The 14,421-nt window shown below is 38.6% G+C and overlaps 1 protein-coding gene and 1 long non-coding RNA gene across 9 annotated transcripts in view; one reads left to right on the top strand and one right to left on the bottom strand.

Annotated features, from left to right (window-relative positions):
• Gm39804 overlaps window positions 1–14,421 on the top strand; it is a 49,781-nt gene that overhangs the window by 2,089 nt on the left and 33,271 nt on the right. The gene's annotated exons all lie outside the window — the stretch shown is intronic.
• Window positions 1–14,421, bottom strand: part of Arhgap15 (Rho GTPase activating protein 15) — a 647,156-nt gene that overhangs the window by 609,927 nt on the left and 22,808 nt on the right. For all 8 annotated transcript variants that reach the window (XR_001783199.2, XM_006498397.4, XM_006498398.4 and 5 more), the window contains one exon: window positions 5,233–5,410. Coding sequence is in view for 6 of the 8 variants with exons in the window: in XM_006498397.4 (XP_006498460.1) it covers window positions 5,233–5,410 (178 nt within the window). In the remaining 2 variants the exon portion in view is untranslated. The remainder of the gene's footprint in view (window positions 1–5,232; window positions 5,411–14,421) is intronic.

The following is a 14,421-nucleotide window of genomic DNA, read 5'->3' as shown; positions in this document are numbered from 1 at the left end:
AAAATGTATCTCATGTACATTCTTCACCATGCTCAATCAGTAGGAGATTATAAACAAATTTAGCTCTCTGCTCAAGTTAAAAGAAAACGGTGCTTGCCACATGTGTGAACTCCAGAGCCCTGGCTCATTCTTTGAAGTATGGGCTCTTTAATTTCCCCATAAACTTCCCCCGCCTTTTGGGAACCCCAATTTGTACTTGGTAAATAGAGTTAAAAGATTTCCCAGCACGAAATGGCACAGGATGGCACAAGCAAGGACAGAAATCTCTAGTGGGATTAGAACCTTCTCTGAGGCATATTCAACAAAACTAGAAATTCCAACTAACAAACTTTTTCCGTCTGTCCACGGCGTGACTGCCAACAGCTGGAGACCTTAGCCACCTTAGGCAAACTGGGAGATCCTGTTCATTGTTCCTGTTTTGTTTTCTTTTAACTCCGTGTGTCTGAAATGTTACTTCTTGTAGGATTTTAATATCGTACACAAAGCTGAATGGTGTCTTGAAAGCCAGTGCTGCTAACGTTTACAGACGGTACAAAAAGATTCTTCAACAGAATTGACCTCTCAGCGGCAAAGAAAATTGCAGTGGAAGACACATTATTACGTTGTCGTATCAGAGCTTTGGATCTGCGGAGAGTCTCACTCCACTGTCCTCCAGCTTTTCCTTATAAACCAAAATGGCTTACAAATGTCATCTACAATAGTCCAATAAAGATTACGAACAAGACACTGTCCTTTCCCTGATGAGATAAGAAAGATTCAACTGCAAAATGCAGCACTGAGCAGTTCATAAGGCTTGCTCTCAAATCAGAAAAAAAACACAATTCAGATTGCATTTGTGTATGTGTTTAAATTTTAATTGAAATGATCAGTTTGTTTTCTACATAATGTTCGGTCAGATGCCTGTGTTACAGAGCTAGATAGAAAGAAAAGAAAGCAAGCAAATTCTATCAGGGGAATCAGGAAGACCTGTTATCTTCAGGGTGTGCAGAATACGTCAGGAAATAATTCTACTCTGTGCACTAAGAATGCCCAGCTAATAAAAAACACATCAGCCATTCACTAAGAGAAAATAATTGTCTCTATCTCTGTTTTTTCAAAGCAAACGGCAGTCGCCTCTTACATTAAATAGGACACATTAAAATAGGCTCTAATAATCTTTATGCAAAAGGAAACTAATCCATTTTCAGATCATACGATCCACGGCAATAAAAGGAAAGCATCAAACTAAAAACAATTTTAGAAATGGCTGCAGACTCTCATTTAATTAACATGCAACAGATCATATATTTATGAGGAAGTCAAAATATTTAGGAAGTCTATAATCCTGTAAGCCTTAATGTGGTATAAAAACAACAAATAAATGCAAAGTGTTACTGTTACACATGCCTGCCTGATCAATGGTTTTCACATATTGATCTATAAATGGAGTTGACAGTCTGTGTTGCCTGCACATTTTCCAAGCAGGCTCTAATTTTGCACAAAACCAATACGGGCAATTACCTTTGTTTGAGATGCCAAGTCTTATCAATTCAATGTGATTTAGTGTCATTTTAATTAAATATCAGGATCCACTTCAGGACAATTTATCCAAACAAAGCCTCAAACCTGACTATAAGCTTGATTTGAAGTAAATACGGACATGCCCTACAATCTCATAATATTTCTCAAAAAGTCTGCTAAACAGAAGGCTTATATTTTTAGTAGTGATTTTTATGTCTGCCTTTTTGGCTAGCCACAACTTTGGCAAGCATCCTATAATGACAGAAGTAAGAAACAAAAGAAAATTGTTTCCTCTTTTTCCTGATAATACATTGAAATGGAGGGGGGGGGGATGGGAACAGTGTGTTAACTGTGGAAAGAGGAGTCTTGCATGCTAACACTTATGGATGGCTCGACCTAAGTCCTCCTCTAAACACCCCTGAAAACATATTTCTCTGTTCATGATGGCCATGAATGTAGTAATGCCCTTCTGTGGGTTTGCAGGATGGAAATGGTGAATATTCACGCTTGTCGCTGCTGAAGACACCAGCACTAAATGCTGAAATAGCTCCAGCCTGCAGATCCTGTGTTTGCAGCTTCCTGATTTGGGCTGTTTAAACTGTTCATTAATATCTATTTTAAACTGTCTGTCTGGTAGACTGGAGCATCCCTGCAGTAAGCAGGCACGGAAGCACTTGGAACCTTTTGCACTAGCTATTTGCTGGATTGCACACTGGCCCTTCTGCCCTTAGACGGGTAACATCATCTGCTCCACCCTTTGCCCTTGCTGCCTGCTTTTCTGGACAGTGTGTCCTGGAAAAGAAGCTGCCTTTTTTCAGGGACATCTCTGTTCATCTCAGAAGGGGCAAACAGATCACTGCAGAGACCAGCAAGCTTCCTTGCTATTCAAATGGAGCTCTCTCTATTTCCTTTATGTAGAGACAAAAGTCTTGCAAACTGTATCCTTTCACACCTAATAGTCCCAACTCTTGAACGTTTCCTGAATATCAAATCAACATCTCAAAAATTTGAAAATGATTACTTGATGGTTAAAGAAAATAATTCACACTAATATCATCCTAATGTCACATGGGATACACCTATGTAACTGAGATGTCTCCTTGAAACATTTAAGTCTTCAGAATTTTTAAAGTCACAACCAAACTCAGCTCTGTATTTATTACATGGGGTTAAAGAACTACATTAGAATTTCAGAATACATTTAATTTTCAGAATCTTACAAGACTTACCAATGATATAAAATATATTTTAGGTTCACGGTCATATTAAAATACTGTAATTCTACAAATTCAATTATGAATTAATAAACATTGTATTGATTTTACCCTGTGAGTAACTCTCTGGTAAACAGATATTACAAACAAGACATTTTATTAAACTGGACACAATACATAGGTATGGCCGCCAAGCACCTACAGTTTCTTTCATGGTGATTCTGTGGTTGAGTTTCCGTTATAACAAACTCCTCGTGTAAACACGTGTACATACTTTTAGGGTCCATCCCACCCCATTTCCAAATGCAGACTATCCCTCTTGACCTCACACTGTCACCCGACTTCTGAAGAGCTACGCAGATAACTTTAACGGGCTTGTTTGAATAAATATGCCAAAATACTTTACATTCTGTCAGTATCTAGTCAGAAAATTGTGCATGGAAAAAAAAGATGAAAAGAACTGAGACAGAAAGAAAATTAGTGCCATGGCAAGCTTTCAATACAGAGTCTCTGAGCCAAGCTTTCTCCGTGAAATGACATATCCTCACCAAAATACCCCCTTTTATATAATTATGCACTGAGTACACATAACCAGAAGTAACTTTTATTTTTGTTCCTTATCGAGGAATCCATATTGCTCAGACTAAGAATGCGGAAACAAAAGCTGGGATAATTATAGCTAATTTAACTTTGAAAACTCTTATTCTCTAGTAGTCCAGCATACAACCCCCCAAACTAAAGTTATGTAACAAGGTAATACCAACAATGAGAAACTGCATGATAAAATCCTGCCCAAAAGTGAAAAATGCTAATTTTGTCTCATTTAGCAGCTGGATACAGAAATGCTCATTAGTTTTAAGAGGGTTAATCCTTTTAACTTTTGCATATTGATATGCCAATTATGCCTAATTGTACAAGAGGCATCAGTCAAGGTAATAGTGCATAAACACATGAAAGTTATTAAGTACATCCCAACATGTAATAAAGTAGGTGTTAATTGGTAGCTGAGTTCTGCGGGCTATTGAGGTGGATAATTCATTGAGAGATGGATCACTTGTAATTTCTCTCCATAATTCCTTTTGCAGTCTCACGCTGTGATGTTTTCATGCTTGTCAAAAACAACTGCGGCATAGTGCCTTTTGTTAAACACAGCCAATAAAATATGTTAGGCATCATTAAATATACTTAACTTTTAAACTTTTTCAAAGGTACAGTTCTTATGGGTAGTACGTATAGAGAGTTCAATAATTGACTCTAACCACTGTCTCAGGTTCATAGTTGAGAAACAGCTTAGCTGTTTTTAAAGTGAAGACAGCTAACAGTGCTGTGCCTCCCAGCAGACAATTGCTGTAAATGAGAAAGTCAATAAAGGAAAATGCTTTTCTCAGGAGTTACCTTATCTAAGGATGTATTTCTCACTCTCCCTGTATCAACACTAGATTTCTCACATTAAACCTGCCTACAACACCTGAAAAGGAACTGATTAAATCCGTGTATTTCTCAAACCCCTGAGATTGCAGTGACTTAATTTTGCACTTGAAATTCAAGTGAAAAATGGAAAATAAATATAATTGGTAACAGTCTACTCAGTAAGTTTACCTGATTTAATAACTAGGTTAGGGAGCTGAGTAGTTTCCAGGCGCCTGTGATATTAACAGAACGTGCAATTAATAGCCTGCATGCTTCTGCAGGCTGACTGAGACTCCCAGTCTGTCCCTGGCTACCTTATTTCTCAAGCTTCCTCTCACTGTGACAAACAAAATAGATCTGGGGTCCAAAAGAGTGGCTAACATTGCATAAATAATTTTGTAACATTCTATGGCCTCAGCTGCAAGTTACCACCATTATGGTAGAAAATTAACCAGAGGAGACCCATCGCAATCAGTGAGTTTAGTGGCTCAGGATGCGTGCAGGGCCAGGGACACAATTGGCAGTAGAGTTCATCTCTAACTATTTTATTTCAAATCTTTCTAATGACACATTATCGAAACAAAATGGCTTCCTCTCCAAACCTCAAATAGCCACACCATTTCAACCATTTGAGCCTATTGCAGATCAAACCACCATTTCCCACTCTTCTATATTATTGGGCGATTTGAAGAAAAAGATTTTTCACATTTTGAAGTTGCTGATTTTTTTCCCCCCTCAATTCATTCTTAGCTAATTTTAGCCTCTGGCTTTTCAAAGTGATGTACTGTATTTGGAAGTACAAACACCGCATGCTAGCATAACCTCATTATTTTTATGACACTGAAGCATGGTAGCAGAGGCCCTTAAAATGAGTCAAAGGTGCTCTTCAGCCTGGCTCCACATCCCCTTTATCACTCTGGATTAGGCCCAGCTCTGCTCTTGTAACTGGGACTATTATTATAACTATAAGTAGGCAAGATAAAATCCGTTACAAAACAGTTTTCTCATGCACATTAGGTAAACAAACAAAACAAACCTAATTAGCTGTATTTTTTTTTTTAAATCTGTCCGCTAAGAGACTGCAGCATGTTTGGGGCATTTGACTTACAGGTTCAGTGACCTTCCCAGCATCGGTGAGGATCATGGATTTAGTTTGGCTCTGCCTGTCTTGGTGGCTGTTGGCATTTTTGATTCTCATTTGCACAGCTCCTGTAGCTTGGTGGGCAGAATTCAGTATTTCCAGAGAGTTGTCACAGTTTGTAGATGTCTGCACACTGCAGCTTGTCCTGATGAAATTCAAAACATTATATTATTATAAAGAAATATATATATTTATATAAAATGCACACACATTTATACATACATATATATATATATACATATATATATATATCCTCATTAATCATTAAGGTATTAAAATTGAAGAGTCTGCACCTTTCTCAGTAGGAAATGAGACAGTCACTACTTTGTGCTCATTTGTAACAGCTCTGCCCTCCACCCCCATTGATGACAGATGTTTGTAAGTATCAAAACTCCTGACTATGTAATCCCTAGTTCTATTAAAAGCTTTCATATAGGTCTGGGGAGATAGTCAAGACCACTAAGATCACCTACTGCTCTTGAATAAGAACTATCTCAGCACCTACTTTAGGCAGCTCGCAGCCTTGCCAATTGCTCCAAATCCATGTGATTCAAAAAAATTCTTCTAGCTTCTCAAAGCACTGCACTCACATGCCCCATAGCTACACACACACACACACACACACACACACACACACACACACACACTTGTTTAAAAATAATATCCTTTTAAACTGTATTACTGTGTTTTATGTGTGAATTTTTTTTTGTGCTGTCTGTACAACACATGCATACAGTGCCATGGAAACCAGAAGAGGGCAAGGTCACCTGGAACTGGACTTAAAGATGGTTGTTAGTTTTCCATGAGTGAAGCGTGCTGGGAAGCAAGTTCCTATCAGCTACAAGAGCAGCCAGTGCTCTTAATTGCTGTATCTTTCTACCCCCCCCCCCAAAATAAAATGAAGAAAAAGAAATTTCTATATAATCCAGTCTTCCATATTAAGAAATGATGATATCAGCTCTTTACCATTAACATACAGGCTTTTCATACACAACCCTTCTAAGGATTGTATGTGTGTGAGATCAAAAGCTATAGCAACCACAAGTAGAATTAGTGTCAGGGCGAAACAAGTAGATCTAGGGGGCCTCCAACTCACAATACCCATGGAGAATTTAAAATTGCCTACTAAACTCTGTTATATTAACTGGATATAGTATTTAAGAAGAGTATAATGAAATAGAAAAAATTGTTTACTTATTTATGCTATATATTGCATTTATTTGTGGTATATATTCAATAGTAAGAGTTTAATTTAGGCAAATCCAGTGTAGACACACTTTCCACAGGCGGCTGTGAGGGAAAGGAAGCAGACTCATAGCATCTGAGGAAGGATGCTCTTCAGCTAACCCCTTTAGAGTCCCCCGTGTGAGCACATCCTCTAACTCTTTATAGGGTTTCCGCTGGGTAGCTTTGGTTGTCCTGAAACTCACTCTGTAGGCCAGGCTGGCCTTGAACTCACAAAGATCTGCCTGTCTCTGCCTTTGAGTGCTGGGATCGAAGGCTTCTGTAACCACCCATCACCAGCCAGCAATATCTTCTAATGTAGTCTTACATTAGAGGAATCAAGAGTACTGATATCTATAGGCTTAAAAATGGATTAGCTTCATATAGAGATCAAGAAAAATGGGCACTAAATATGTATCAAAGAAAAAATGGGTTTTTGTTTCTTTTTGTTTGTTTGTTTGTTTGTGTTTTGTCTTGTATGCCTTAGGCTTTCTTTATACTCACTAACTACCTAGGATAACCTTGACCTTAGTATCCAACCCTCCTGCCTGGACCTTCAGTCCTAGGTTAAAAAAGAAGAAGAAGAAGAAGAAGAAGAAGAAGAAGAAGAAGAAGAAGAAGAAGAAGAAGAAGAAGAAGAAGAAGAAGAAGAAGAAGAAGAAGAAGAAGAAGAGTGTTATTTCACAACAAATAGGAATTAAAAAATTATGACAACTTAAAAATATTTTTAGGTTTCTTTATTTACTACATGGGAGCCAATGTTCACAATAGTTCATTTTCTGATTCTCTAGAACTCCTGTGAAATAGACATCTAATCCAAGTTTTTTAGAGAAGGGAAATGGTGCTCAAAGAGACTAAGGAGTTTCCCCAAAACACTGGCAAAAGAGGTGTAATGTATTCCTGATTCCAGGAAAAGCAATACAGAAGCACAAAGTCTAGTGTATCTATACAATGAAAACAAAGTATGTGTGTCATGGGTGGGGGTGGGGGGTAACTCAGCTGTTAAGAACGTAGCTGTTTTGGAGGACCCAAGTCCTATTCATACCAGTAATATTTGACTGATCATAGCAGCTTTTAATTTCATATCTAGGGGGATCCAAAACCTCTGTTCTCCAAGGATACTTGCACTTGTATGTACCCATCTACAGACGTATATGTATATACATACTTAAACCTTTCTAAAATGGAGCAAACTATTCATGAACAACAAGACGAAGAATCAAAAACTCTTTCTGTCAAATGAATGACACCAGTCCAAAATAAAAATGGAACAACTTGAAGCATACTAGATGGCCGAGTCTCACTCATCTGGAATTCCAGCAGTCAGGAAACTGAAGCAGGAGCGTGATGAGTTCTGGGTCAGCCTGGGCAATATAACAAGACCCTGTCTCAGAAAGAAAAGAACGTCTGCTCTGCTATCTTATTTCTACAGTGTCCTAAAAAAGTAAAAACCACCACGGGAAAGAAACCCAAACTGCAATTGCTTAAGGAGAAAGAAGAGAGTGGAGCAAGAAATGCTTAAACAGAATAGAAGGACAGGTGGGAGTGAAGTGGATATTCAACACATTGATTAGATGCAGGGATGGTTCCATGCTCATGTTATAAAATGGATACCTGTGCACTCCAAATAATACTCAATCTAATACTGTAATACTAATAATAATATACTTGATTGTATTTCAGGCATAACTGCAAAGTTGTTTATAGGAAAGTTGTTCAAAGAATTCCTTAACCATGTTTGTTTGTTTGTTTGTTTGATTGATTGATTGATTGATTGATTGATTCTTTGTGAATTTCACATCATGCACCTCAGTCTGGCTCATCTCCCATCCCCTCATATCTTCCCTTAGCTAGTGCAACCTCCCTCCCCCTCCAAATAACACATACACACACACACACACACACACACACACACACTCAAACAAAAAGAAAGTATAGAAAACATCTCATCATGGAAGCTATAATATGTCATAATATGCCTTGGTTTTATTGTTTGTTTGTTTGTTTGCTTGTTTGCTTTCTAATGAGCATTTCTGGATGTGTTATAAACCTTACTTAATTGAGTATAAAAGAGCTCTTTCAATGGGTATAAAGTAAAAATTAAGGTAATAATTACATTTCACCTTCCTCTAGAAAGGTTTTCATTTTTAAATGAAGCTCTCTGAGTGCATTCAGGGTTTGACATTCTACATTATTGAACAAATTCAAAGTCTAAGTGGGGGAGATTTGCGGTATTGCTGGCGGAGTCATTCATGCCGAAGCACCGGTCTTCTCACTGAGAGGGTCCAGCCACTATCTGTTCAGAGCACTTGTATGTCCACAGCATGTACATTTGTAGGACATGTTGCTTTGCTACATCTGTACAACGTTTGGCTTTAAATAAAATTTTGCATTGTTATCTTCATTTTTAAACCAATCCCTAAATTGCTCAGCAATATACTATTGCCAAACGGCAGCATTCCTTACAGAACGTTTTTTTTTTTTCTGGGTTCTCCGATCACTTACTTGGAGACAAACTGCCTATTTCAGTGTTTTCTCTTCGTGCCCAGTGTCTTGAGGTTTCCCCTAATCATTGCTTCCAATTTTCTCCATCCTCACCTTGTTAATACTTCACTACACCATGAGTCGTGTCTTTCCTCACCTTTCTATTGTCCTATAGTCCTCCCTATCTATGGGGATTCTGTGCTGTGTATTCAGGTGGATTCGTGAAACTAGACCCTCAGTGGTGAGCGTCATGCTTAGGATGCTCTCCTCGGTGCGTATAGATTTCTGATATTTTGTTAGTGAGGCACATTGAGAGATTACAGTTACAACATTGTAACAGGAGATCTGCTAACTATGGTCCCTTTATCTTAAAAAGGCCTAAGTGACATCATGCAGTGTTTACATGAGGTAGAACTGTAAATAGGACTAAGCACCACATAAGGATTGCACGAAGACAAGTAAAATCAAGTATAAGATGTTGAACACTGGATCTAATTACTGGGAGGATTACCAGGGCATTAGAGCTTGGGAATCATACACAACTTAGATGCCACACACGGGAACAACTCATGGTCTTGAGCGTCAGAGTTGACAGCATTCAATTTCACCATGTTCTTAGAACAGCATATAGGCAACCAAACTTAAGATTTTTTTTTTATTTTAGGAAAATTCTGGTTTAATACCTTTAAAACAAGATGGACTGCAGTTAATTGAAATCATGGGAAGCTTGGAAGCTTTGATTAGATTTTATTTTGCTATGTTATTCACTTTGTAGCATTTTGAAGCTTCATTGTCATCAATGTGAGTCAAACTAGAGTCATTTGAGAAGAGCAAACCTCTACTGGAAGTTTCTCCTTAAGATCCATCCATAGGAAAGACTGTGGAGGAATTTCTTCATTAACAATTGATGAAAGAGGGCTCAGTGCACTGTGGGCGGTGCCACCCCTAGGCACATGATCCTGGTTGTATAGGAAATCCCACTGAGTAAGTAATGAAAAGCAAACTAGGAAGCCGTGTTTTATACTTGGTCTTTGCTTCTTTTCTTGACTCTTTGCTTCCATCCTTATCCTGGTCTCCTTGGGTAATAGACTAGATATAAACTACAAGTCAAATCATTGTTTTCTTCCCCAAGTTGTGGTATTTTATCACAGGAACAAAGAAAATCAATAGAAAAACTACTTTTTTATTGTTGTTTCATTTCCAGCTATTTGCAAGCTTTTAATTTTGTAGAACAATATACTGTTCTAAAAGGGGTTTTGTCCAGTCACTAGGCAGATGCCAACAAGAGCCTGCGGACAGGAGGCTGATATAGCTGTCTCCTGTGAGGCTCTGCCAGTGCCTGGCAAATACAGAATTGGATGCTCACAATCATCCATTGGATGGAGCAAAGGTCCCTAATGAAGGAGCCAGAGAAATACCCAGGGAGCTGAAGGGGACTGAAGCCCCATAGGACGAACATCAATATGAACTAACCAGTACCCCCAGAGCTCCTTGGAACTATACCACCAATCAAAGAAAACACATGGTGGGACCTGTGGCTCTAGCTATATATGTAGCAGAGGATGGCCTAGTCGGTCATCAATGAGAGAAGAGGCCCTTGGTCCTGTGAAGGCTCTGGGCCCCAGTATAGGGGAATGCCAGGACCAGGAATGGGAGTGGGTGGGTTGGGGAGCAGGGAGAGAGGGGGAGGAGATAGGGGGTTTGGGGAGAAGAAACTGGGAAAGGGGATAACATTCAAAATGTAAATAAACCAAATACCCAATAAAAGCAAAACAAAAAATAAACAAAATAAAAAATAAAAGGTTTTTTTTTAATGTCACAATGTCTGTTTTTTAAAGTTTTTAAAGTTGGTTAAGAGCCTGACATACAAGCACAAAATCCTCATCCCCCATGGGCAAAGCCAAAAGCTGGGCATAGCTGAGAGATGGGAGGGAGACACAGGGAGATCCCTATAGATTATTGAAAGCCAAACTAGCTGAATCAGTGAGCTCCAGGGTCAGCGTCTGTCTCCAACAGTGAAGTGAGGGGTGAGAGATGAAATCATTTCATATCAAGCCCCCTCTCTTTCATGTATACATGCACATTCATGAACACATATGCCCAAACCCACACATATACATCACACACATTCAAAAGATTTCTGTCTGCTGAAAAACTTTATTCCTTCAAGGTTCACTGAGATTCTCCCAAGAGGTGGGCCGCATCTTAGATATTAGAGATCGTTCTTCTAGCAGATGCCTCACAGTTTTCTAGGGATGATAGAGGAGCATATTAATCATTACATTATCTAATGTACTAAATGAGACTGTATCCAGGTTGGAAGATTAGTATTATCAGACTGAGAAATTACTAGCAGATGGAGAAAGCAATTCTGCAAGAAATGATCATAGTGCTGGGCTAGGCTGGCCAACCTGGACAAATCAGGCAAGGGTTTAGAGTACATGCAGCCTTGCAAACATTTAGAATTGTGTAAACTAGCTACCAATGCTTGCATGAAGGGGAAATAAATTTGAGAGGAAAGAGAAAAAAGAACTGAGGGGAAGCCATGACTGATGGATGTCACAAGAAAGTGACATTTGACTTCTGAGTGCGCTTGTTTGTGTTACTTTCCTGTCCTCTGGTTGAGGCATGAGTTGAGGACACTTGACAGAGCCACACCAAGCTGGTATTGTAAACCCTCCAGAAGAGGGTCTGAGAGAGGAGAGACTTCCCTTGGCATCAGATACACACATCCTCTACAGAGGGATTGAGAGGAGTGCAGAGCACCCTGTTTACAGAGGAAGGTGAACAAAAGGCTGGAGAGAGAAGGCAGAGTGGTCAAACGGAATTGGAACAAGAGCGATAGTGGTGGGCAGTGTATGTACAAAGGTGGCAGACTCACTCTCAGTGACTGTGTCAGAAACCGCTGATCATGTAGAACTGCCTCTAGATCATATTTTCCCAGCTATAATTTGATCCTCCTTACAGACATTTCTTTACCCTCCTACAATTTCTCATGTCCCCTTCCCTTCATCCTTACTATCCCACTACCACACACCCTACAGTTGTCTTTATAATTTGGCTCTTAAAGTCCCTATTTTGTCTCTCACTTAGACATTGAGTTGTCTACACAAGTGGAACTTTTCGAAGTTTCCATTATCTGTCATTTCTGATCTTCTTAACACACCCATTTTCACAATGAACTACTTCGATAAATTTATTCCAACTAAACCAATGAACATTATGAAAGATTAGCCAGCTGTCTTGATAATTCTCTAAGAAGCATTTGCCTGAATATCAAGCTATAAACTCTCCTGACATTAAAATCTTTGCATCATGTAGAAGAATGCTGACCAATTCATATTATATATGGTCTTATGGAAGCTCCATGGAAATGCCACTGGGTTGTACACTAGTGTTGCATCCTGGAAAATGCCTCCTAGGTTTATCAATGTGATGTCCCAGTCCTCATGAAGTACATTTTTTGATACCAAACCATATTGCAAAACATGCTCAGTTTTAACTCACACTTGAGCCTTTCTACTGACTTGGAACCTAGTTCCTAAGAGTGGTTAGATTTCCATATGCACCGTGTGCATTTTGTGCATTTTCCAAAAGGACATGAAGAGACCTGTGTCTCAACACATAATTACAAAATTATTCTCAGGTAATTTTAAGTGCTTTTCTATTGTTCTACCTATGTCTCAACCTCATAAACCCTTGGTTGTTTAGATTTTGTAATGCTGTTGCTGTTTGTTTCTTATTTGTATGACTTAGTAATCGTGGGCATGTTACTAATACTATTTATAGCAACTCTGGCCTTATCAAATCTGCACTCCTGCTCAGATACCTAATGGATTATCCTCGACTATGTCATTCACTTAAATCATCATTTTTATTACATATGAGAAAACTGATGCATTTGGCAGGAGGTACTCAATAATGATAAACGTCTAACAAAGATATGTAGAGAACAAGGCAATTTTGTATATGCCTGGGATAGCTACTCATTTCATAAATTTCTTCCCCAAATCCCAAATTACCAATTTAGAAATTTAAGTGGCAATCAATCCCTTAAGCCTGGTTTACCAAGTCCTCTAGACTTCCTGATTTCGTATGTACTAAGGGAAAGCGTGAGTATCTTGTGGTATCGCTCAAGTTCCACTTTGAGTCCTGTTTTAAAAACAGGAAGCAGCGATGAGGAAACACTTCATAAAAGCCACACAAGCACTGGCTTTGCTCCTCAGACTCAATTCTGTGGTGCTCTGAGCTCAATTTCACCTCTCACCATGCAACAGTCCAACAAGCAGTGAATGTGATGTGTAATCACGAATTCCATAGCTGTCTTGCCAATTATTTTTTGCACTGTTAATTATGGGGAAGCTCAGCAGCATGCCCTTTTGAGTTTGGAAATAGAGTTTTGACATCTCTTTCACAACAGCAGCATTAAAAAAGAAGAGTATATTAAGATATCTTTGAGCTATGGAAAAGTGAAGGGGCCCCATGATCATGCCGTCTCCATGTTGGGACTCAGCAACTTGAACTTAAGCACATTGCCTTTCTTCTTCAAGTTGCCATGGGAAGTTCAAAGTCACATCAGGTAGCATAGGAGCCGGTGTCCCTAAACACACGTGGTGCCATTGTAGACTCCAAATTCGGGAGAGAGTGAGTCTGAGAAACTAAGAGAACAAAAATTCCAAGGTAAATCTGTCAGAGAAGAGGAAATTAAGATGACCACCATGCAGTCACATTAGGTACATCATATGTATCATTATATCTTATCATATTACATCATATCATCATACCATATCATATCATATCTATCATTTTTACATCATATGTATCATTATATAATATCATGTCATATCATATATATCACTAGGTCCAGCACATATATCATCACATCATATCATATATATTATTCAGTACATCCTATATATGCATAGGTATATCATATAAATTCTCCTAACCAATTAATATGTGTTCCTGTGGGTTCTGGAAACAAGAGAAAAAAGAAGCAATTCTTGGGTGTATAAATTAAAAACAAGTATGGAAACTAGTTAATGCTAGTGTATGTAGCTTACCAACAGGAAAATATCTGGCTAATCTATTATTTAAGACTATGTGTATTTGTCTTTAGCATTGTCCATGAAGACCAGAGCACTGTGAGTATGTCACAGTGAGTCAGAGGCACAAAGAAGCAAGGCTTTTTATACTTTATGTGGCCAGAATTAAAGTACTCCTCGCGATTCATATAGATTTCCAAAAATGTATCAAGCACCATATTTCCATTCCATTTCAGAATAACCCTTATGTTTCCATCTTACTGTGAAAAATGAACATCTCCCTTGAGAACAAGATTGCTTCGGGCAGTTTATATATGTACATACACACATATACACAAATATGAACCTTTTCATATGACACTGGCTACCACAGGGAGCTTTCTGAGGACAGCTATTTCAGAAC

This window comes from Mus musculus, chromosome 2 (assembly GCF_000001635.26).
Source record: "Mus musculus strain C57BL/6J chromosome 2, GRCm38.p6 C57BL/6J".
NCBI classification, from domain to species: domain Eukaryota; kingdom Metazoa; phylum Chordata; class Mammalia; order Rodentia; family Muridae; genus Mus; species Mus musculus.
The sequence above is the reverse complement of the archived record's forward strand: the minus strand, read 5'-3'. Positions and strand labels throughout refer to the sequence as shown.